The sequence below is a fragment of the Scomber japonicus genome, chromosome 18 (assembly GCF_027409825.1).
Source record: "Scomber japonicus isolate fScoJap1 chromosome 18, fScoJap1.pri, whole genome shotgun sequence".
NCBI classification, from domain to species: domain Eukaryota; kingdom Metazoa; phylum Chordata; class Actinopteri; order Scombriformes; family Scombridae; genus Scomber; species Scomber japonicus.
Genome location: NC_070595.1, coordinates 19,188,434 through 19,213,318, shown reverse-complemented (window position 1 = coordinate 19,213,318; position 24,885 = coordinate 19,188,434). Strand labels below are relative to the sequence as shown.

Here is a 24,885-nt window from a genome sequence, read left to right as displayed (position 1 = left end):
TCGAGGCTGCGGTCAGAGGTTTGGCTCCAGAGCCTCTGGGTTGTTGAATGAGCAGACTGACGTTATGGGAAACCGATAATTTTACTGTCACCAAGACAAACACTCACTGCTCTCTTATCTTGTTTCTGGTCAGAGGGGAGTATCATGATCCCACTCATTATATCTCCTTACTGAAGGTCATGTGCAAAAAATTGCAATTGCAATATTTGCCATTCCACTCAGACCAAAAGCACTTTATTTGCCAAGTACAATAAGTCTACAGGAATTTGCCTTAGTTGGTTATTCCGGATGTTGAAGTTGCTTTAGTTGATTTCACTGAAACTGAGACATACTGCAGAGGTTAGAGTTAGCTCAAGAGCACAACGAGACACTAGGATAAAAATGAAACCACACAAATGAACACTTTCAACTGATTAAAAAGTTTCCCAGAGCAATTTAAAATGAGTCAACAGGGAGCTGTTCAGTATAAAACATTCTGACATGGAGATAAATGACAAATAGTTTCCATTCTTCACCGAGCAGCATCTGTTTAATAAAACCAAGAACTGACATAAATGTGCCACATAGAATTGGGCCTTTTTATGTTTGCTTGATATGTAGAAACCCCATAATGGGATATCTGCTTTCTTCCCAGAATGCCATGGTGTCCTTCAAGGAGCTCTGCGGCCTGACTCCTGCAGCCAACATGAAGCAGTGTATCCTGACGGTGTCTTCCTGGCTGATGAACAGTGAGCGGTCACTGAGGGTGACAGTGGACCTGAGCGAGACGTACCCCACCATGGAAGCTCAGGGTCCTGTGCCTGAGCTGCTACGCAAAGTGCTCAACGCCTACGACATGGTAATTAACCAGCACACACATGAAGAAATGTTTACCAGCATGTGATGCTGTCAGGCAAAAAGAATTATTAATAATACACCAGCACCACTGTGCTCTTGTGAAAGATTGAACATTATGATGATTAACAGTAACAGCATTTTCAACAAATGGTTTCAGCAGCAATTCCTTTTAAAAATCAATATTTGAGTAAAAATCCAGTACACATGCATTCATATACACTTAAATGCATCCTATACTGTGTTCATGTGAGACAATAACACTCTTATTATAGCGTGTTACATCCAATGTTGACTTCAGGTGAAGATAAAATGTCAAAGCACTCAAGCATTTAAGTATAAAAGAGGCTGCCGTGGGGTGCTGTGATAAGCACTTCCTGCTCTGTGCACATATTCAAAGGTGCTGCATTTACAAGAACAAGAAAAAACCCCAAAGAGGATGATTAACTTTTTCCCTCCATTAATGGTAGTTTGATAGCATTTAATTTCAGCATTCACACAACTTGAAGTCGTCTGAACTTGCCTCAACCACCTATTTTATGTCAGATTGACAAATTGCAGCTATTCATTGTATAATTTAAACATGTGCTTCTGCATCCTGTTTTCTCTCTTACATTTTTCACCACTTGACATTGGAATGACCAGAAGGGGGCTGGAGGACTCTGTCTGTAATTAGTTATAACTTGCTGTTTCTACAACCCTTCTGCCTCCCTTTGAGGCTTGGTGATAGCTGGCAAAGTGGGTCATGAGTGAGGAACAAGGTCTATGTTGATCAGGTCAGTGGCGCTGCTGCTGCTGTTGACACCTATAGTGCACTGACATCAGGAGCGGTGCAGCGCCAGCACCAAATAGATTCTGCTTTGGTTTTTATGAGGCTTCGCACCAAGCAGGAGGCTTGGCACTGTCAGAACTACTCTCACGCTCCAGTCCACAAAATAGTTTTGTGGGGACAAGCAAAAAAACATGGTGTATTAGAGTTTTTAGAGGTTATTTCATGTACCCACAGTTCAACCCCTTTACAAGCCAGAAAAATGTTTGTCATCCATGTTACCTCATTCGATGTTTGATACTTTATTATTTAGGGTAAGTAGAGTGGTTTTCTTTTGAGAATCTATTCAAGAAGTGCTTGACAAAAATCCAAAACACGCAAATTAAAGTCTACTACAAATTTCCTTTCATCTCGCTACTGTAAGTTATCCTACGGCACCCTGTAATGGCAAGTCTAGACACTGTCCTCAGATGCGTCTGTACGTTGTGTTATGTCAGTGGCTTGCAGTTTTCAAGGGTGATGTTAAGGTCTGAGGAGTTAATAAAAACCTGTAGGTCATGTCCTGAGGCTCAGGCCTGGTCATTTGAGTGATTAAGTGATTGCTTCCCAAAGATTGGCCTTTTGGCACGCACAGTGCAAAAGAACAAAGGACCCAGTGTGTTGTGTGCGCATGTGTATAAATGTGTATGACTTCCTCAGAGCATGACTGCCAACACCAGGCCATTTACTGTAGAATAGTCATCCCATAGCCTGAGTCACCCCTATCCCAGCATTATAAACCATGAGCTGAACAAAGCGTCAGCACACTGGACCTCTCTTTCCAGAGGCCAGCCAAGCAGATATGCACATACATACTGTATATGAAGTGTATATCTAAAGAATTTCGAAAGAATATAAATCTAAGTGCAATTGGGTTGTTTTGATTAAGTAAAAATAACTCAACACAATACAGATCATTTACAAAATTAAACTTTTTTTGTTTTCAAATTTGAAGTTTTTCTTGGAAGGCAAAACCAGAAAACTCCAGCTAACAGTTTTTTTTTTTTCAAAAACGGATAATTCCACATATCAAGTTTTAAACAAAGCCATGTTTCTTCTAAGTGCAGTACTTAACATTTATTCCCGTAAAACAAGCAGATAAAGTGCTGAAAATTGCAACAAAAACAGCCCATTAATGAGCAATATTACACATTTACAAGATCATACCTTGGAAAATCCCAGCCAGAGAACAAAACCCCTGAGCATGACCGTGCCAATGTTTAAACCTGCAGAACACTATTAAAGACCACAGCTGTCCTTTATTTAAAGAGCTACCTCATTGCAGAACTGACTCATTGAGCCTAAAGTTTGCAACAGTTTTTTAAAACTACAACCTATTCTTTGGATACCACACAAACTGGAAAGCATTACTATTTTAAGATATTCAGTTTAACTCCATATTACATATTTCTTATCCTTTCTCAGTATAACACAGTTTAATTTAATATTCATTCTTAGTGTTTCACAGTATTACGTGTTTAACAGTATTCACTTTAACTCAGTCCTCCATGTTACATATTCAAATCAGTATTCAGTGTGACTCAGTATTTCAGTCTTTAGTATTTCACAGAAGTCAGTGTTTGTTTGTTCAGTATTTCATAGTTTTTAGCATTTCTGTATTCAAAGGCCCCATGAAATGAAAGTTAAAGCTTTAGCATATGCAGGTTCAGCACATAATGCAAATAATCAAACACTTGATTAATTAGATATTTAAAATTCTGCATTTTCCACTCGATGAAGGGACTGTCCAAAATGCAAAGTAAGAAAAGTCATGCACATATGCACTCTGCACACACACAGTATGAGAGTGCACTTCCTGCCTCCCTACTAACAGGACTGTGAAACTGTATTAGCTTCCTCCTCAGTTCTGCAGGGATGCTCCAGCTGGTCCTCCCCAGCCTTTAGATGATGTTTAGGTCTCAGACGACAAAGCAGTGCCAAGATGCAAAAGAAGAGGTGAAAATAGGAAGTTGCATATTTGGCAAGTATGGTTTCCCTGTGGTAACAAAACACATGATTTTAATCCAGATATTGGGTGACAGGCCACAGTAGAGGTGGAAAGACAGGCCCGGTCCAAATTGCTTCCAATTTCAAGTTTATCTAGCTTTCCCTTGTTCTTAGAATAGAAGGCAATGCAAGGGAAGGGAAATCTCAACTATGTTGTGTGCATGTCCAATTAATTGTGAATAATATGCTTGCCATGATTAGGATCTTACCCCAATTAAGGTAATCAGATAAAGGCATTTACATGACAGTTATATTGTCTTAATTGGATTAAGGGTGACTTATTAGTGTGTGTGTGTGTGTGTGTGTGTGAAAACATAGCAGCTAAGAGCTCAGTTACATGTCTAAGTACCACAAAAGGACCCCTGGTTGTTGATGTGATAAAGTCTATGAGGTTGTAGCCTCTCCTTGCCTCGGGTTAGACACAAAGTGCCAAGAGAGACATCTCTCAACTATTTAGTGTTTCTTTCCTGGTATTTCTATTTGAGTCATATTTGTGTAATATACCATGAAGGTCCCCTATGTATGACTCTGCTAAAATCTTTTCAGGAGACCCCAGTATGACACTGAGATGCAATGGAGACTAACGCCATGTCTTCTTTGTCTTCTAGATGATCCAAACCAGCAGAACGCTGATAGAGTCGGCTGATGTGGTTTACTCCAAGCTTACTCAAGCACAGCGAGCAGGTATGTTATATTATAGGATGAGCAGTGTCCTCGTCTGCAACTTCCTCCTTCATCTTCTACATTCTCTACATTTAGAAACATGTTGATCCCAACTGGACAGGAACACTGGGAAACATGTTGAGTTGGGGGTGCTGAAGGTTAGGTAATCATTTTAACCAAAGAACTTACACAAGTCAGAAAGCCCAAGCAACTACATAATTGCACAATGCACACTGAACAACATGAAAGGCATACCTGTGATATAGGCTTGTACAGTGTGTAAATCAAAAGAAATCATCTAAGTTATTAAAAACTGCATTAACAATGTATGCATCAGTTCAATAAGTCTTACTACTGCTGAATAACAAGACCAGATATAGAAAAACAGCCAACTTGAAGTTAACATCAGAGCAACCACAGAAATGATGTAGGGAGAGGAGTAAGATTAAAGAGAAATAGGAAAAGAGAGCAGGTGGAGTGCCAGACTGCAACAACCAGGTTCGATTCAAGTGACAGATAGAGCAACCGCTGACACAGGCTAAACCAAGTTAAATCACTAAACCAGGTTACAGTCATTAAATATTTAAAGCAATGAGTATAAAGCAATGAACTCTACTCTGCAACCCCCTCTGTTGGTTTTCAAGATTCTGTCACAAATCACAACCAGAGAGACTGAACATTATACAAACACACTCCATTATGACAGGAGTAAACAACACAGACTCACAAAAAACAGCATCTTACCTTATGAACACAATTTCAAAAGCCTCCTTCCACAAATGAGGCATCAGCTCTTGTCCAGTTCTCCCTAATTAGTTTCTTTGCTACAGCAGAGCAACATGTGAAGCATGAAGCTTTATCCGTCTCTTTCACATAATGAAACCATTTGCACCATTCAAACCAACCTGGATGGAAAGTTAAAATCCTTTGGCTGGAAAGGCGTTGACAGCGGTGTTAGCAGCTCCATCTGCTGCAGGCTCCATGATTGCAGCCACAGGTTTAGCATTAGCTGGCTGGATAGGACTAAATTCATTGTCAGGGCTGGAGCTGCTGCTGGTGTTATTAGGGATGGACACCAAAGTAGCTGAAGCTGAATCATCAACACGCGTCCTTGAAAGTTTTGAGAGTTGAGAGTTTTTGAAAAAGGTTTTTGAAATATTACTAGCTACATGCATGTGTGTTATGTGTGTACTAGAAAATGCTTCCGTCTATGGGTACATTAGTCACAATCAGCAGAAACAAATCTGATTGGCTAATCCGCATTTTGAAAATAATTAAATCAAACGTAAAATTTAAATTTCCACCTTCTCTGCTCATAGTCTTACACTAAACCTACAATATCCTTGTATAAAGTCTAATGATTTATATTTTAGTTTCAATTGCAGTTAATACAGAAAACCCCCCACCCACACTTCCCGCACACACACGGAAACGTATGTATAGAAAGTGAAATAACAAGTGATAATTTCATATATACTGTATGCAGTATCAAAAGTTTGGACGCACCTTGCCTTTCACTCAAATGAGAAAGTATGTCTGTACTTTTGACTGGTACTTTATATTCATAATATAAAGTTTTTCAAATGTAGATTCTTTCATTTCATGACACTTCAAAAAAATAAAAGCAGCAGCATGATGAAACAGGGCAGGATAAAGCAGATTTCTCTGCTCCTGTGATAAAAATGACTCACGATTCAAGGGCAAGATCTGTATTAGACACAAATGAAATAACCTCACTTCCTGGCATATGTTTAATTAAGAAAGATGAAATAATAACAAACGAAAACATAACACTACATTAATTTCTTAAATGAATATGATCAACTATTCTATTTCTGTTTTTAGATCCAAATGAATCATGTGTTGTAAGAATGCTTATCTGCAGCCCTTCAAACACATTATGCGTCGTGTCCTTTCTGCCTAATAGAATGAGCATAGTGTAGCTACTCCTACAGCATCTCCATCAACATCAACAACACTGGCTGTTGTCGATAGAAGTGGGCCATCATCAGTGAGTCAACACCGAGTCATGTCAGTGGGCAGGTGAAAACAATCAGCCAGCCACATAGACAAAGGGCTGCAGGAGAAAGAGGTCAGAGAGCATAAATATCCTTTGAGAGGATGAGAGAAATGAATAGATTTGACAGAGTGTGGAGTGAGAGGGGGAGGGACAGCTTTTTTTATTTTTTTTTCAGGTGTTTTTTGGGTTGTTTTTTTAAAAGGGATTCTCGATGTAAGAGCTCCAACCTTTTAGGAGCAAGGACACAATTGACCATAATAAGATCATTAGAAGAGAAATGGCTTCAAATCAAGAAATCCTGTGGCTTGTCTTCTCCAGTCTCTTTTACATTCAGCATTAATTGTTCCTCATTTGCCTCGCCTCTACTACGCAGCAGTGCCGCTGCTGAGGAGCTCCTTACATAGAAGTACAAAGACTGAATACTGACTACATTTGGCACGTTTATGCTGCACATTCTAATTCAGTAGGCGAGCACATGAACACATTATTCAAACAAACATAAAACTTACAGATTTAGACCTATCATAGACCTTAAAGTAGCTGATGTAAAGACATTTGCAGTTTCTGTGTGTTTTGAGTATGACAAACCCAAAGGAAGACTAGGAAGACTGGCTCAATTGCTCATGCCAACCCAATATCCCGAGTCTGATAAGCCAATTTAAGCCTGCTATGCCCAGCTTTACTCCCTGGTGTCACACAGAGGCAGGCATATGCCTCACCACCACAACAAGCCAAGATACTGGTGCTGTGCAATTACCCAGGGATATGGGTTGAGCGCTGGGGCTTCAATCACAGAGCTGTCCCCTAGCTCCGAGGTTCCCCAGCCCACAGCAAGGAGCATCTTCAAAGGAGATGACTGCCGAGTTAAGCAGTTAAACCCCATGCTGCCACAGCCGCACTTACAGCAGTGTCTGGCTGGATACCGGAGGCTGATGCTCAGCTTACTATTGCTGTCAGGTGAAAACCTTATATTTCTAAAATGTCACATTTTCAGGACCTAAAGGAAGTCAACATTGGTTTGTGCCTCACATGCATGCTTGAAATAACTGAATTAATTAATATGTTAGGGCCTCAAAAGAACCAGCGGTTGAGGCATGTAATCCTTCCAATTCAACTGAAGTGAAAATGTGGAAATTCCTAAATTTGAGGTTACATGGTTTTCACCTAAGTACAGCATTATGTAACACTACAATGAGGCAGAGGGCTGGAGCGACAGCCCAAAGGGGCCTCAGCTGCATGCCAAACATAGCACTTTCACTATCACCCACTCCTCCCCTGCCCCCAGCACTAACACACATGCCTCAGTCCATTCTCAAATGTACATAACTCCCATGCCTGTTCATTCCTGCTTCCAGTCATTTGTTTTAGTTATGATAGCGATAAGTCAGGCAGACAAAAAGACCGGAAACATATACTTTCTTTGGAAAAATACAAATGGCAAGACAAGATGGGCAATTTGTGCTGCAGCAAACATAAAAACACATAAAACACACAACACAACGCAGAAACATACAACAACTGACATAAATACAAGTGCAGGGTGGACTGCACACATGCTTTTACTTGAATACACTGTTTATTTCAAACTTCAAATGAAATTTAGCTTTGTTGGCCTAAGTAAATAATGCTGTAGTAACATTAACTAAGAATACAGAAGAAAGTGAATTATATAACTACATGTGAAGGAGATTTTTGCATAAAAATTCCATCTTACAATATCGACCGTATAACAGCTCCATCTATGTCAACACAAGCAAATAAAGTATGAAAATTTGTGTCAGTACTTGCAATAACAGCAACCCCCCCCCCCCCAGCATTAATAAACTAATTACTTGCTGATATTAATGCAGACACTTCTGTCCCACTCCTGTGCCCAGTGTGCTCTTTGTCCTCTCCATCTGCTTCCTGTCTCATCGGGCCCCTGTTGTCTGTATTTGCCAGCTAATGGGACAGAGTGACTGCATTTTCTCTCATCAATGCAGAATTATAGTCCATCAAGTTTTTAAGTGTTAAGTTTAACGCAGCCCATTCTCTCCTAAAACCCCAAATCGGCTCTCTCCCTCTTTCTTTCCCTTGTTTAGCCTTTGTCTTGGTTCATTAGAGGCATTTCTTATCCCCTCTAAAGCAGAAAAGCTGTGGAAGGCATTCCATCTCCAACAAAATGCTGCATCTTTCTAGTGGCTGGGGAAGAGACTGACAAGCACTGAATGCACCCTTCATAAGCCATCTCATAAGCCACCATATGATTATGTACAGACAGATAATGACAATAGCAAAAGCTCAAAAAAAATACAGAGAATCAGAGAGTGGAGGCAAACGAAGAGTGATATGGCGGATTTGCATGGAATTGAAGGTTTTGCCCCTATAATCGATCCGGAAGCCAAAGGTATAATTTTGGTGTAATAGCTGTGCGAGGAGCGGAAAAAGGTGCTATTAGAGGACGGGCTGTCAGCAATGGAGAGAGAATATGGGATGGGGTAGGATGTGCGTGTGCGTGTGTGTGTGCATGCGTGAGTGCGCGCTGCATCTAAGCTTAATTTAAGGCTGCTGATTGGACCTGACACGTTTGCCCTAGCCATCAAAAATGTGCTCTGCTCATCAGCTAAATGCTGTTGTGACAAAGCCATAATCACAATGACGCGTGAGGCTGCGTTCTGAAAAGAGGGACCTGAACTAACCTCCTACTTCCTAACTTGACTTTCATTTTAGATCTGAGCAATGTGAAATGACTGCACGTTGACAGATTCATCATCAGTCATACAGTAGGAGGCTAGAAACGGCAGTGTGGGGTAGTTTAGGGTTGCTATGGCTCTTACTTCCTCCCTTTCTTCTTTCCTTCCTGTGTTCAGTTTATGCCCAGTCATTATTGCAGCTAATCAGTTTAATTTGTGCATTGAGGCTGACGTGTTGATGAGGATGGAGAGGTGCTGGATGATCCCCCCTGGGCACTATTGATGGCTCGCCATCACACACACCATTAATGGGGGGCCAGATAGACAGCTGGGATGCACACTCAGGCACTTCCAGATGCTACCACTGTGTGTTTGTGTCTGTGTGTATACTGTGTACACTGGCTTATATGTTTGCACGCATATCTAATCTGTTTGTGTATGGAGAGCCCACTTCCACCCCTTCTCGCCTCCGTTCCACTAGCTTCTCAAACTCAATAGGTTTTCTCAAGTAACGATTTTGTTCATCAGTATTTCTGATGTTGTGCCTGGGCTTTTGTATCCACAGTGAGCTAAAGTGTATTTGCTGGTGCAGTGGCTGATAAGACTGCAATCATTTGTCATTTTAACAAAGATAAAATGATGATTATTGAATCTGCTTTATTGGCAAAGTATGTCTACGCATAAAGAGAATTTAACTCCGGTTTCTAGTGGCTCTCAATGTACTTTCTACACAACAATGTTCAGGAGATGTATATGGACATGTGAAAGAAACACAACAAAGCTGAACACATAAAAATAGTAGGTAGAAAAACAATATATATAGAATGAACAAATGGCCAACATACAATGTCTATTTACAGGTGAAGATACAAGTAGTGTAAATGTGTGTAAATCTGTGATGTAATGTTATTCACATAAAAAGGTTATAAACAGTTAAATGCAAGTATTTAATTACTTCTGTGTAGTATATATAGATGTGTAGATGTGATTATTGTGTCAGTATTCAACAATTGCAGCTTCAACGAGGCTCAAAAATGTGCCAATACTAGAAAAGTGGCTACCTAAGAGAGCAGGTGGGATTTAATTAAGACATTTACACAAAATGCATTTCTGTGTGTGATACAGATGCAGCCTGTGAGGCGGTCAGGTGTGTGGTTTGAATATAGCCCTGCATGCAGCCATGTTAAAGCAGGCCCAGGAACAGGTGCAAGCTCACTGTGTTTAGCAGCCACTGCCTCTGCCTCCCTGCCTGACATGCTTATTTATTGATATCCCCTTCAATGCAAAGACTCCATCTCTCTTTTGGTATAGGTCAAGACCACTCCATATGGATTCCATTACTATATAAATCCAAGGGATACAGACATCTCCTGCTCTTTGTCTCCCCTTGCCTTTGTGGAGCCACTGTTGTCTTAACTCGTCAACAGCTGGAAAATCCCAATGCTGATGTTCTGATTCCCCTCTGCAGCATTCACGACTTGAGATAAAGTAATGAAATGCTGATCTGGCTGTATGTATCTCCCACTCAGCCCTTTTCCCATCTTTGTTTTTCATTGTTTCTTTTCATCAGTTCCTGTTTGGAGATGTGTGTTTTGATTTTATCATTCACTCACCTTGCTCCCTCCATCTGCCTGTAGCTGTCTCTTTTTCTGTGTGTCTGTATTCAGAGGTGCCACTACAGGATTGATTACAAAGGCAAAAACAGTCTCTGCTCTATGCAGAGACTGTAAGCCTTTACTGAGGTGTGTGTGTCTACACAGAACAGAAATGCTGTCCCCTCAGTCCCCCTTTCTCTCTCTCTCTGTCGTGCTCACTCCTCTTTTTCTGTTTCCACCAGAGAAGCGAAGCATAAGATCCTGTCTCATCAAAGTGTGCCATGGGGGCCACATTTTGTTTATTAACTCAAATTTCACAGAGTTTAAGTGACAGTAAGGAACAGCAACTGTGTTGGGGGAAGGAAATGCTTAATAATTAGGAAATTAAATGCTTGAAGAGGCTGTATTGCGACAAGCCGCCCCCAGCTAATTTCATCTCTTATTCAGCTCCCTGTCTGCCTCACTCCCCAAGTCCTGCAATCACAAACCGCTTTGGCTCAGCTCTGCACTAGCAGCAGCCCATTAACTACACCAGATTACAAGATCAAATCAGCCCTAAACCCTGTTAACACAACTTTAAAGCCCTGAAACTGATATTCTGCAATGGCTGTACATCACCAATTATATGAAAATTGGAACAACAGGGGTCCTGGCTCTTTTTTTGTAAGATTGAGTCTGATGTGCAATGAAGACCAAAGATCATACTTTCGGTTCTTACTTATTGATCTCTTGATCTGTTACTCTTGAAATGTCGTTGCAGTGAGTGTCCTGTTGTCCTGAATGACATTGCCATACATTTGGTGTGGTTCAAAGATGTAGAATAAAACTTTAAAAAGAATATGCACTGAACCCTTTTGTTTCTCAGTTGTTTTGCTGTGTGTTCAGATTTTTGAATTTTCTTCTCCATACTGACCGTGTCTTGGTGCTTTAAGCCAGATGAGGAGGTGTATACTTGCACATGATTGTTGGCATTTGATGCATGTTGATGCTTGTGTAGGGATAAGCTTGAAAACCAACAGTGTGAAAGTTTTTTTTGTTGTGGCAGGTGATGTAACTGCTTGGCACAACAGAAAGAGCAGGGCATTTGAAGCACAATCATTAAATCAAGAAATGTTTAGTTCTTTAATATCATATAGCTCTGTACATACATACATGTTACCTCTACCCTTGGAAAATTAGATTTAGGATGGAGTCTTACAGTCATTTCTTTAAAGAGTCTGCCTTTGGTTTGAGGTAATTCTCCTCGTTTCAGATGAAAATCAGCCTGATTAAAGGGGCTCTCGAGGGGCTGTATCTGCCAAATAGTTACTGAAAAGAACTGAGAACTAAAGAGTGAATGTCTTGTGATGATGGGAGTTTTGTGAATTATAGCATATTATGTTTTGTCAATGTCTTTGCAGTGAATCAAAGCTGGGGTGGCATAAGGCCAGTTGTCAGAGACAGATTGAGAGACTGAGACTTACAGCTTTAGGAGGAGTTTGTTCTTAAAACCCAAAGGATTAGTAATGGTCTGCCTGGGCTAAATGAAGCCAGACCTACTGACTAATTAGAAGTTAGCCTGCTTTGCACTACTCCAATTTTACCCCCATTAGCAATGCAGTATAATATATTGTGTTCTATTAAAGAGGTCATTAAGGTGCCCCTGAAGAGTTGGCTAGATGTATTTTCTTCTGCAGAATTTTTGTTGCAAAAGTGGAAAAAGTTATAAAGCAGTATATTGTGTTATTACTTTCATGATGGTGAATATTTGTAATTAGAATGAAAGGTTAAATGTGTAAATTTCAGCTAAACCAGCTGAAAAGTTATTAATGCATTAATGGATTTGTACTTACATGCAGAACTATGGAACTTTTGAGGAAATGTTTAATATTTGGAAATGTTTTGGTTTTTAATCTTAATGTAGCCCTGACTATAACAGTTTGGACATAGATGTATGGGCATATATAGATGATTGAGAAGCTATTTAATTTACAATGTGTGTCTGTGTCTAGGTCTGGACTTCCATGAGGACCTGCATCGCATTGGCGCAAAGGAAGGTCTGAAAGGCCGCAAACTGCAGAAGGCAATGGAGAGCTACGCTTGGAACATCACTGTGCTCAAGGTGAGATGCTCTGAGAAACACTTGGCATGTGGCCTTCAACACAACAAACACCCCCACAGTTGTACTATTACCTCCAGTGTGTATTAAACACTGGCTAATCTCATTGGTTGATGTTCAGATGTAAGACAATAACCAGCTAGATACACAATCCAGACTCTGTTACCAAGATGAAACTACATGATGTCTTAAAGGGAAACTTCAGTATTTTTCAAATTGGACCCCACTTTTGGTAGCTGTGAACCGTTATGCTATGTAATCTTCAGGGAAATGCCACATCGCCAATGTACGTCCACTAAAATAACTTGTTTTTGCCACCGACAGGCTCTGATTGCTATTATAAGTGTCTGAATATTAAGGAAACCAGACAGAGAAATAAAACATTTTTCTGTTGTGTCTCACTCAAGAAGAAGTCTTGTTCTGAAATCTTGTGAGAGTTTAGTTGTTGCAGGAAGAGCTAAATAATAAATCAAATATATTATATTTATATTTAGCCATGACAATAAAAATCTTTTAGATAACAGTAAGCAATGCTCGCTGTACTCCACCACAACAACCTCTTCACGGCACTCCTCCCTCCAGCTCTTACTTACGTTTCCACCGTTTTAGCAGCAAGTCACCTCTGGCGAGATTGTGCCTGTCAGTGACAAAATGAGCACTTTTAGTGGACATACTGACAATGCACAATTGCCCCGTTGGAATACATTCACAGCCTGTTTTGCAGCTGCTGCCTGTTGCACTCTCGCTCAATACTCTACCAATTTAAAAAACGGTTGTCCCCATTAGTCACTTAGACACAAAAAGATTGGAAAATAGGGTCCAAGTTGTAAAATACCAAAGTTTCCCTTTAAGAAAGCCCTCTGGGCTAATTGTATCTGCCTCTTCTGTAATCCCTAAATCTCTTCATGAAGTGCTGTTGGTTTTAAGTACTGTTTTATTCATTTGCTTGTCTAACTATCTTAACAAGACATGATAAGATTGCTTATACTTGTTTTTAGACAAGAGGGTAGATAAGGGGATGTTGAGGCCCTTGGACATGCCTTGAAGATGATGCTCAGCAAAATGCATTCTTGTTTCTGCCTGCCCCATGGCACACGAGATAAGTTTACCCAATGCCCTCATCTCATTGCCTCTATGAATACTGGCAGTAATACCAGCACTTATAAAACACCACATGCTGCTCAGACTGCACACTGCACAGTGGGCCTGTTTGGCTAAGGAAGGATGGAGCAGCCAGGATATTTTTATCTCATCTCATCACCCTGAAATCATTTAGTATTGAGTGAAGAAGCTCCCTTGGCTGAGCTTTTTGCTAGAGTGTCAGGATAGGTAGATGACTGCTTGATTCTTCTTTGCCTTCCCATTTCTGCCTTGTAGTCTATAATGTCAGAAAATTGTGACCATTACAATTTCCATTCAGATGGATTTTTTGTGCAACTAACTGTCTACAATTTTAAAAAGAAGACAGCAACTAATTAAAACAGCAGCAAATCATTATATTTAAGTAGCTGGAAACAGCAAATGTTTGTCATTTTTCATTGATAAATGACTCAAATGATTAATTGATGATTAGAAGAGTTTCCAGTAAAATTGTGACTCATTAATTAACTAACCTGAAATGAATGTACTGGCTCTAGTATTAGTCGATCCGTGTTAATAGTATTTGTGTTCTTGTTGTCTTTGCATTGCTACACCAGCAGCGTGTTTAACAGCCAGATTTATCTTTGTTAAGCTTCATTGCACTATCTGGATGGGGAAAGGCATGTGCATAAGTAGCATAACAGGTGGACATAATTCCTGTCTCAGCCTGCCTCCCTCTACAGTCGGCACCCCAAAACCCACACAATTCCTCTCATCCCTGCCTTGTCTCTCCAAACACGCACTTTCATCCACTTCATCTTTCACAGTACTTTAATTTCTTTGATGAGCCACTCTCTCAACATGAAGGGATTTTGGCATGCACATAACTCCTCCTCCTCCCCTTCTTCCTCCCATTCTTCAGTTATAATCTGTGTCGCATACTGAATATTTGGTGAGAACATGGTGCTGATTTGCTGAGGTTGGCAACGATGCCCAGTTATTTCACCTGTCAACCTCTCCAGATCCTCAGCAAGGCGGGAAACACTCGCTGGTAGATAGTAGGCAGCTGCAAGGAAGTGAGAAAGAAAGTCTTTGCTCTGTCTCTCATTCTCTGTTTGTCACCCGCTCCACCCTCACTTTGACAGTTATTGTCAGATCAGAGCTGTCATGGTGAATAAGGTATTTGCCCATTTATATTGGTGATACCGCCCTGTCATTCATCGTACATCCCTGTCAAAAATAAAAAAACAAATCAGAGAGACAGAAAGAGAGGCAAATGTCAAGCATAATGAAATCCTTTTTAAGAAGAGTAAACAGCTCCAAAAACACTTTGCATTTTGTTTCCTCCTAAATCACCATTGTAGTTTCTGCATTCATTTCCTGCTGAATCAATTGAACACCTCTTTGTCTTACCAACCCTCATTTTGTGCTGCTTTTCTCCAGATCTCAAATAATTGTAATGTTCTGTACATTTGGTGAGTGCAAATAGAACTACACTGAATTCATAAATGATTCAAGTTCAGATGGAGATACATCGCTTTCAATCCAGCACACGTTCTGCTGTCACATACCACACTCTATCTGCCTTTATAACCTTAAAATAATACACTCAAGGCAGGTTATTGACTACCAGATTTTTATTAAGGAGATGGACTGATTTTGATAAGCAAGGAGTAGATTAAGTTTGAATTTAATTAGGATATAGTGGTGGGATTTGGTGGTTGCCCTTGTTTGGGCTTAACCCCCTGTGGATAGCTTTAGGCCAGCTGCAGGGGTGAATGCACCCGAATAACAGTACATCGTGATTTGGTTCTGGCAGCAAAAGACAAGCTTGTCGCTGTCTTATTTTATGCCTGGTGAGTCATGACTTACGTAATTTGTGTTTTTCTAACATATGACTTATTCATGCCTATGGTTTGTGTGCTCAAGTGGCTCAGGTAAAAGGCCACTTGCAGCATATTAACATCACTGGAGTTGAACATTTTGCGTCTGCAGGGAAGCACCTTTACTCATCCTGTGATATGTCAGACTGCTTTTGTCTGCCTTGTGGCATTGAGAACTTTATCCGTTTTACCATTTACACTTCAGTCTGGTGCAGAATGGGTCAGCCGGTAACTATTCATTGGGATGTTAGCCCAACATGCTGTCAAAGCAGGTCAGACTGAGTCCAGACTGTTCAGTGGGAGGGAGGAAAAATATGCAGATTCACAGTTGAGAGGGCAACTGCTTTCAAATTGCTTGTGAACAGATGTTGGCAGAATGGTGGTGTAAAGAAAGTGTTGGAGCAGACATGCTGAAAGACAGGGGCTCGTGGTGAGACTGTGTGGCCTGAAGGCAGGGGTCAAGGATTTAAAGACTGTAGATGTAAAGACAGGTTGTAAAACACATGTGGTCAAATTTGCTTTTTCTTTTGGCCAGTACTAATAATGCAAGCACCTCACACACAGAAAATATCGCCTGTGGAGAAGATTCTACCACATTTCCACATGGCAGAGAATTAGCTTTAAGGAGGCAGGCAGCCATGGCAGTGGACCAGATTGACTTGACAGTGCTGTATAGCAGGATGCCTGGTCTGACCACTTCCTCCACATATGGCAGGGATTCTTCTCTGGGGTGCTCCCACATAACGAGCAAAAATGTAGTATAACATTATCACCATATGACAGCACTATTCACCAGCTGAGAGCAGTTTGAAGGTTTGGCAAATAACCAAAGGCCTTCAGTCCATGGCTTTATACTGCCCCCTTCTGTATCTTATTAGATAATGCACCTTTCTTTTCTATACTACATCACCTGATTGTTTCTCTTATTAAATCTATATTCAAACAGGTAAAAGTCCTTTTGGAATTGAAATATACTTCTCAAAAGCCACCAGGCCAACAAGTCATCTTATAACTAGATGATGTTATCCACAGCACATAGACTTTAAGTTAAAATGGATATCAAATACTGTACATTTCTTGCTATTTTTATTGCCTTTAAAATTGGATGTTCTTGTGTGATGTCCACAAAGTTGTCTCTCTTTCTGTCTCCTTATTTTTGTCTCTCTTTCTGTTTCTCTGTCTCAATCTCAGGGCCAGGCAGACCTGCTGAAGCATGCTAAGAGTGAGGCACTGGACACTCTTCGTCAGATCCACTGTGCAGCGCAGTCCTGTGGCCTCAGTAAGAACGGAGCGGCTTCTCCTCAGCTCCAGCATCATCCCCACCACCAGCCACAGCAGTTCCACATCCAGCAACAGCCTCAGGCCAAGGCCCACCCACAGCCTCCACCACTGCACCAGTCACAAACTCAGTCCCAACCTCAGACCGTGCCTCAGGCTTATATCCATCCCCAATCCCAGCCACATCCCCAGCCACCAGCTCTCCCTCTGGTTCAAACTGTCTCAAAGCCACAGCCACCAGCCTATCCTCAACCCCCACCCGTACCCCACATCCAGTTTCAGTTCCAGACACAGCAACAGAGGGCAGCAGGACCTCTAAACTCCATCCCAGAGAAAGAGACGGTCAGTGATGATCCTGCAGGATCCTGCTGACCCGCAGCCTGTGCCCACAGAGAATCCTACCCAAAGAGAGACAGAGAGAGTGAGAAAGTGATGGAGAATGATAAGCAGAAGAATGTAGAAGATAAGAAGGAGACGGTGAGCAGTGCCATTAATGAAAGGGAGATGGAGGAAGTAATGGAGAGATTAAAAGAGATGATGATGGTGAGGAAGACTCGTCGCATTAGAAGTGAGACACAAGTATGAAGGGAGATTTTAAGGTTTGAGCTGGCCAGAGAACTAAAGAAGAAAAGACAGAGAGACCTCACACTTCACACATTTTTAAACAGGATGGAAAACTGGATGATGTTTATTTTTCCCCATTGCACATTTGGAATAAATTTCCATTTGAGCCAGAACGTTTAGGTCTCTTCTGTCTTCTACAATTTCTGGTTCTCTGTTATGAGAAGTAAAAGTAACAACTGGTATTACACTTCTTGTCTGGACCAGCTTTCAGTAGTTGGATCAGTGAGTTACATATCCCTGTCTCTCTCTGGGCAGTGCTAGTTACATGCCCCTATACTATGTACTCTAGCTCTGTGGGTACAGGCTTTACCTTACATTGGCATTTCCTGCCACAAATTTGCCTTTTCATTTCTAGAGACTCCTAGGCATGTCTTGTGCTTTTATTTCTTCATGCGCTTTTCCCCTTCCATTTTAGACATCTCTTAAAGCTAAGTGCAAACCATCACTCTTTTCAATAAAGAGGATGTCATTTTCATTTTAAGTGCACAATGTAGAGCTGCTCAGCTAGGCTGAGCTCTGTAGTACTCATTGAGGACCATTTCAGAACAAACCAGGGAGCTGTAGAGTTAAGTAGATAAAACAAACTGCAGCTGTTGATGTTTTCAGACACACTGAAGCTTGCATCCCTTGCTGGTGTCACCCTCCGTCAGACCCCACACATCTCCAGTGTCATTCCTTAGGATTTAAGTTTTTCAGCATTTCTGGACTCTCCCCACAGGGTCTCCTTGTCTCCTCCCAAGGGGCTGTGTGTGTGATGTTATGTGAGTTGGTGTTTTGGTCCCCAGGGGGGAGCTAGCCCACGTCCTTGAGTGGCGGAGCTCACCAGCCAATCACAACTGGAATATGTGACTTTGCCTGTTAGAGGCCACGAGTAAAAGTTCAACAAGAACATGGTACTGCTGTTAATAAAAGTAAAGTTAATATAGATGTAAAGTGTATGTAAAATGTACGAAGGGAACATATATTGCTATAATAATTCTTGCAGACACAGACACAGACATTAATAATTGATATTATAATTGTTGTTAGTTCTATTGATATTCTGATTCTTTTTTTAACATTACTTCCACATATACAGTGATTTGACACCTGTTGTTCTGTGGTGCAGATCAGGACAACCAGTGCATGTGGGACTGGGAAGAGTGGTCATGGGTTAGCGCTACAACATGAGAGTCAAACAGTTACCTGAAATGTGTTTCACTGCAAAGTGAGTGTGGATTCTGTAAGTGGCCCATTAAAACTGGCTTTATTGTTTTCTCCTGTCCATGCACAGTGTTTTACAAAAATGTTGAATATGCATTTTCTTGGCAATTACAGATGAATTCCAACAATGAGTCAATACCTGGACTGACATTTTGTTGAAAATGTCTCAGTAATGCAGGATTTTATGAATGATTTTTTTGTTTGCAAATCACTAGCTCTTCAAGCAGCAAGCAAACAAAACTGTATTTTTGTAGCTGATTTCATTCCACATTGTCCTTGAAAACATGCTAATGATAACATGATAATGCATCCAAAACTCAAAGCATTTTGAAAGCAGCTTTCACATTGAATCAAAAGCAATCAATAAAGCTTTTAGATAGCTTTATTGATTGTGCTGTGATGTTATGTTAATTTCCTGATCCACTAGAAGTAGGCAGTTTAATTTGATCATGAATGTCTAAATAAAGCAATGCTGCTTGTTGTCCATGAGGTGGCAACAAATATTAAGTAAATGGCGTTAAGGATAAAACAATGAAAACAACAGTCTGAAAGTCAATAATTGCCTTGAGCGGTTGCTGAGCCTGTCTTTTTTTATCTTTACTTTACTTTACTTTAGCCAGTATCCTACAGTTTATGAAGTTTATCATGTGGGACCCGGTTATAGCGAGGAATTATGGACAATTTCGAAGGGCCTCTCCTTTTTCAATCAAAATAATAATAATGACTCAAAGTTTTTGGACTCTTTTTTTAGCTGTGGACACCCCACTAGTGAATACTTTGTGTAGGAGCAAGAAAATGCTGTTATGTTTTGGTGTGTCAGTATAGCACCTTTTGTATTGGAGAATAAAGACCATAAAACCTCATTAGAATAACTTTTGAATGAGCTTGTCATTAGAACTTAGAAAGGGCATCTGGGCTTTTTCTATATTTGTATGATATTTTAGATCTCATTGGACCCATTATTTAATTGACTTCTGTCCCTCACCACTCACCATAATGGTATGTCTTAATAAACCATTAGCATGCGGCCACAAAGACATACCTGTAGTTCATCAAAGGTCCAGAGAAGTGCCTTGGAGATGGTCTGCCACCAAAGCCTAATTAATGGCAGCTAATATGACATCAACCCTTCAAATGAGCAAGGGGCAGAAACAAGAGAATTGGGTGATTTTGTGGCGTGTTTGTGGTTGGCCAGAATGACGTCCACACAGTACTATAGACAACACAAAGCAATATAAAAGACACTTGCTCTTCGCCTGGGGAGATAAGAAGATCAGATGACTCCCTTTCACACAAGCCAAAAGATGACTTGGTTCCCCACCAACTTCCAGAAAGCAGCTGGGATGGACACGCCTAACAGGGTATGGCAGTTTAAATTTGTATGTATAGTTTTCAATTGGGAATTAAAGTGAGGAATTTCTTTAACATTACATTTTTGGGGTTTTGAAAGGACCATCACATTTTAAAAGTGTTTGTCTTCCCACTTTTACTTTTCATTTCTAAATGTTTCTTTTATTGTTGATTTATTTTTATCATAGAATAGAATATACTTTATTGTCCCCTAGGGGAAATTTGTCACGGAATCAAAGTGCATAGTAGTAGCTGCCCTTACAGACAATAAATACACATAAAATACATATAACAGCTAAAGACATACATGTAGGCTACATACACACTCATGATACATCCAATGAAAGATTAAAGTAAAATAAAATAAAAAAATAAAAAACAACTAAACAAACAGAACACCAAGTTATTGTACCCTAACCCTAACTTGGTTTGTTTAGTTGTTTTTTTTCCTTATTTTGGTGTGATAAACTGATTACCCATCATTTCATTAAGGGTTTCAGCTTTTTTAAGTTTGTTTTTTTTTTGGGGGGGGGGGGGGGGGGTTCATATATTGATTGCATGAACTGGGAAAGTAGTCCATTAAACAATATACATATTACCGCTTTCCGTTTTTCTTTTTCTGAAATTTTCATTTTCTATGTAGTGTTTGTGTTCATGTATTTTGTGCATGCATGTTAATTATACAAGCCCATGTAAGGACAAGAGTTGCAAATCCACTTCAGCTATAAAGACTGTATGTGCCAATTCAGTAAATATACTGTCCCTTTTTTAAAATAGATAAATTAAGATTAGATTAGATAAGATTTTGTTTCAGATTCAGGCAAATTTATTCAGAAAGACTTTGCCCATATAATCACAGAGGGTTATGCATTTTCAGTGATATGAGGCTTTACAAAAAACAAAAAAATGCAAGGTGCTAGATTGGAGTGTTTTTGTTTTTGTGAAATAACTGACTAAAGATTAAAGTTTTATTATGCACATAATACATGTCAATGCCATTTTGCTGTAGATTTAATGATTAATATCCATTATGTATGGATAAGTAGTTGGTTATGGTGGTACTGTGTATATCCTTGATTAAAGGTTATGGATCTATTATTTACATATAGATTAAATGTCAGCATCATCTTGTTCGAGATTCAATTATATATTTATTATACGCTGATAAGAGTTTGTCTTTTAATCCTTGATTCAGCTGATTCAATATTAAACATGCATTTTTAAAGACTTAACCAGCAACATGTTGTGTATGTTGTAAACAACACCATATAAACATCTCACTCGGTAATAGCCATATTTCCAAGACAAGGGGGAAATAATTATATGAATATTTAATAATATACAAATTTCAAATGTTTTCTGTTAGTCTGCCATATCTGCAGATTGTATTCTGGTAATTATATCAGTTCTTTTGGATGTTAACTACTCTTTTCTTGAACATTAGAAAGTCCTGGTGCTGGTCCTGATTTTGCTGCTGTCTCAACTGGCCTGTGATGCTCACAGCGTATCTCAGTGCTGCAGAGAACCATCACGCTCCTGTCGCCTCTATGTTTTGCTCTGTCGCTCTGGCAGCAAACAGTTGGGAGGACCTCTCACAGGAGACGCCTCAGCTGGCATTCTCACTCTGGGTAAACGCACAGAAGACGAGCATCGCTTGCAGAGTCGACTCCACCAGCTCCTCCAAGGCTCCAAGAGCCAAGCAGCAGGAATCCTCACTATGGGGAAGAGGACTGACGAGAGGGCTGCAGAGCAGTACATGGACTGGATGTCTCAATCGGGATCCACCATTATAACACCCTTACCTGTTTGAAGTACCTCATGGTATGTGTATACTGGGACTATAGAAATCACACGTGACTGTTATTGTGACTGTTATTTCCCAAAATGTATATTTTTGCTCATGTGGAAACAAGTTAGTGATTTTTTCTTTAACGTGTGCCTGTTTAAATGTGCATTTGTCTGTAAGACAGAAACTTGTGTAAAATGTGTAATATTGTACATAATGTCTAAAAGATCTAGTAGTGTAATAAAAAAAGCATAAAGGTGACAACATGCCTTTGGGTCCCTCATGTGTGGGTTTCCTACGGTTGGGTACAAAATTTAAACTTACACGTAACACTTGATACAATGTAGTAGTGATTCCATCATAAGTAAAGATAATGTTTCACTTGGTTTACCGTAAAAACTAAAATCATGTTGCTTAATTCCATACAATCTATCTATCGAACAAAAAAGCTTTGATTCAAACAGCTTAAAGCAGCAGTAGATAAAGCCAGCAGAAACATGACAGGAGGAGTGGTTTCAGTGAGCTCATGTTTTAAGCATTTTGGGTATAGAAATGAATATTCTTACTGCCGCTAACAAAACAGAAGAGAAAACTTGGGTATATAAAAAGGAATAATTTCATTAATGAGGAGAATGCACATCATTTTATCTTATAATATTATCTTCTTTATTCACACAGAATTACACTCAGTCAAAGCCTGGCCTTTCTCACCTCATGTCAAGAGTTCAAGTCCAGTTTGATTTAATATGACCTACACAAAGAGGGTCATCACAATGTGGGAATAAATTGCACCACAAGACAGTGCTGATAGTAAAAAGTGAAATGATGCAGGTGATACAGGCGATAGCCTCCACAGCCTGAATCATGTACTTATTAAATAAAATACTTCATGCATCTTTAATAAAATTGTACATCACCTCTGTTTGCTTTGATTAATGTGTTTACATTTGAATGAGAAGATAATATGGAAATAGTGACATCTCTGTGTGGTACTCTTCAGAATAAAACTATCAGCAACCACGATATCACAACTACACATGTACACATCTTTAATGTAGAGGGTTTATGCAAGAACCTAAAAAAACAAGCTCATATCTGCAGGTATGAACTTGTTTTAACAGCACCTCTCTCACACACAACATTTCTATTTACTTCCTATCTGATGTAATCAAATGTATTTTTCTCACTCATCATTTGTAAATGAATAGAGGCAAAGTCTTGCCCCTCTTTGACACTTCCTTATATCTCATTGGTTTACAATGGGTTTTTTAGAGGGTACTAAAAGATACTTGGAGTTGCTGTTCCCATTCTAATGTTAATGGACAACATATTCTGATCATTTAAACCTTAATCCTACCAACATTTACATACAAGGACTATCAACTGTAAGAAACAAAATGTCTTCTTAAATGTATTTAAACGTCATTAGTTATGTAATTAATGTAATCTAAAGTTACAGTTTATGTGCATATTGTGGAAAATGAAAATAGATACTTTTCTTTAATACAAATAGCAGGTTTTATCCCGAGTACAATCTTTCCACAAAGCCTTCAAAACGACTGACAGAGCACACCTGATAGTGTGTAATACTTTCAATTTGGACCCAAACATGAACTCAATAAATAGTTGAATCTGTTTTTCATCTAATAAAACAGCAGAATTGGGTGCTTTTGCTTTTGGGTTCAAAACATAACTTAAAATACACTGGTGTTTTTCATAAAGAACTAATTAATATAGAAACAATGATATGAAGTCATGTGGTGCATATTAATTGACAAAGTCATGAAAAAATGTAATGATAGAATAAAGCACTTGTGAGATAAAGCACCTCTGGGGTCACATAATCCCCAAGAAACCATTTTATTTTACACATTGCCAATTGCAATTGCAGTGAAAGCAACCAAGTGAAAGTCCTCTGATTAAGCACTCAGTAGGCATCTAAAGCTAGTCCACAAATTTGATAGACTGCAGAGTAAAACCACACACACTAATGAGGGACACATTCAAAAAAGACTGCTGCTTGGCAACATAGTACAACATGCATTTTAAATCAAGCTGAATTTTTAATTTTTCCAAAACTGTGCCACTCATGTAGGCTTATACGGTCATTCTGACAAAATAGTGACTCATTCATGTGTGAACCAATGAATAACCAAAAATATCTTTTGAACAAACTAAAATACCTTTAATATAAAACTAATGTTGTCTGCCATGGAAGAGAAAAAACAAATCTAATAACTTATGTATTAATGAAATGTCAGGTCTCAGTGGATGTGCAGTTCTTCATATGGATCCTAGAGGAAAGTGGTCATTTGCAAGAATGCTACACAAAGATCCGTGTGTTGTAATTTAGAAATGCCATCAATGTGTGGTGCGTGTACGTATAGGCTTACTGTACACTGTCTGTGTTTCAGCATCTGTGTGCGGGGGTGTTTGTTTAGGTAACAAAGAAAATGTGATATAGATACGGTGATACAGACATCAGAGAATCAGACGCAGACCCATAGATTCTTCAAGTAGCTCAACAGTTGTAGCGTCTTTCTGCCAAACAGTGACTCACAACCCAGTATTCAGCCTGACCTCTGACCTCCATATGTCCAGTCTTATTGAACACATTATTCTCTGTGTCAGAATATTCACAGCAACCAACACATGCTGTCTCTTTTCTCTCTCCCCTCCCCCTCACCCCCCTCCCCCTCTCTCTCTCTCTATGTATATATATGATGCTCATTTGTTTATTCGCTGTCTTTATAGAACTAATACAACAATTTTACACAATACAATATAATATGACGAAAGCAGCTTGAGCAACAGACCAGCATCTTTTACATCCCAATAAGGAGTTTGAGAAAAGGTGCAAAGGAAGATAGAGCATGAGGCAGGAAAGCACAGAGAGCACATAGAGAAAGAAAGTGATTTCTAATAACTTATTTGGGGAATGAGAAGTTGAAGGACACATTTTATATCGGAAACAAAGATAGGGC

At 39.7% G+C, this 24,885-nt stretch overlaps 2 protein-coding genes across 2 annotated transcripts in view; both read left to right on the top strand.

Moving 5' to 3' along the window:
* plcl5 (phospholipase C like 5) overlaps positions 1 to 17,817 on the top strand; it is a 64,137-nt gene extending 46,320 nt beyond the window's left edge. Inside the window, exons 3-6 of the mRNA XM_053338189.1 lie at positions 635 to 838; positions 4,258 to 4,333; positions 12,591 to 12,700; positions 16,852 to 17,817. Coding sequence (XP_053194164.1) covers positions 635 to 838; positions 4,258 to 4,333; positions 12,591 to 12,700; positions 16,852 to 17,310 — 849 coding nt within the window. The 3' untranslated portion in view covers positions 17,311 to 17,817. The remainder of the gene's footprint in view (positions 1 to 634; positions 839 to 4,257; positions 4,334 to 12,590; positions 12,701 to 16,851) is intronic.
* A 2,225-nt stretch (positions 17,818 to 20,042) lies between these two features.
* On the top strand, positions 20,043 to 21,925 carry hcrt (hypocretin (orexin) neuropeptide precursor). Its single transcript, XM_053338616.1, has 2 exons — positions 20,043 to 20,126; positions 21,560 to 21,925. The coding sequence occupies exons 1-2, from the start codon at positions 20,043 to 20,045 to the stop codon at positions 21,923 to 21,925; spliced, it is 450 nt and encodes a 149-aa protein (XP_053194591.1).
* The last annotated feature ends 2,960 nt before the right edge of the window (positions 21,926 to 24,885 follow it).

Bases quoted from the DNA above. Each gene is read 5' to 3' on its own strand.
- hcrt (XM_053338616.1), top strand. From the start codon at position 20,043: ATGACTCCCTTTCACACAAGCCAAAAGATGACTTGGTTCCCCACCAAC. The intron at 20,127-21,559 runs GTATGGCAGTTT...CTTGAACATTAG, and splicing joins GGATGGACACGCCTAACAGG to AAAGTCCTGGTGCTGGTCCT.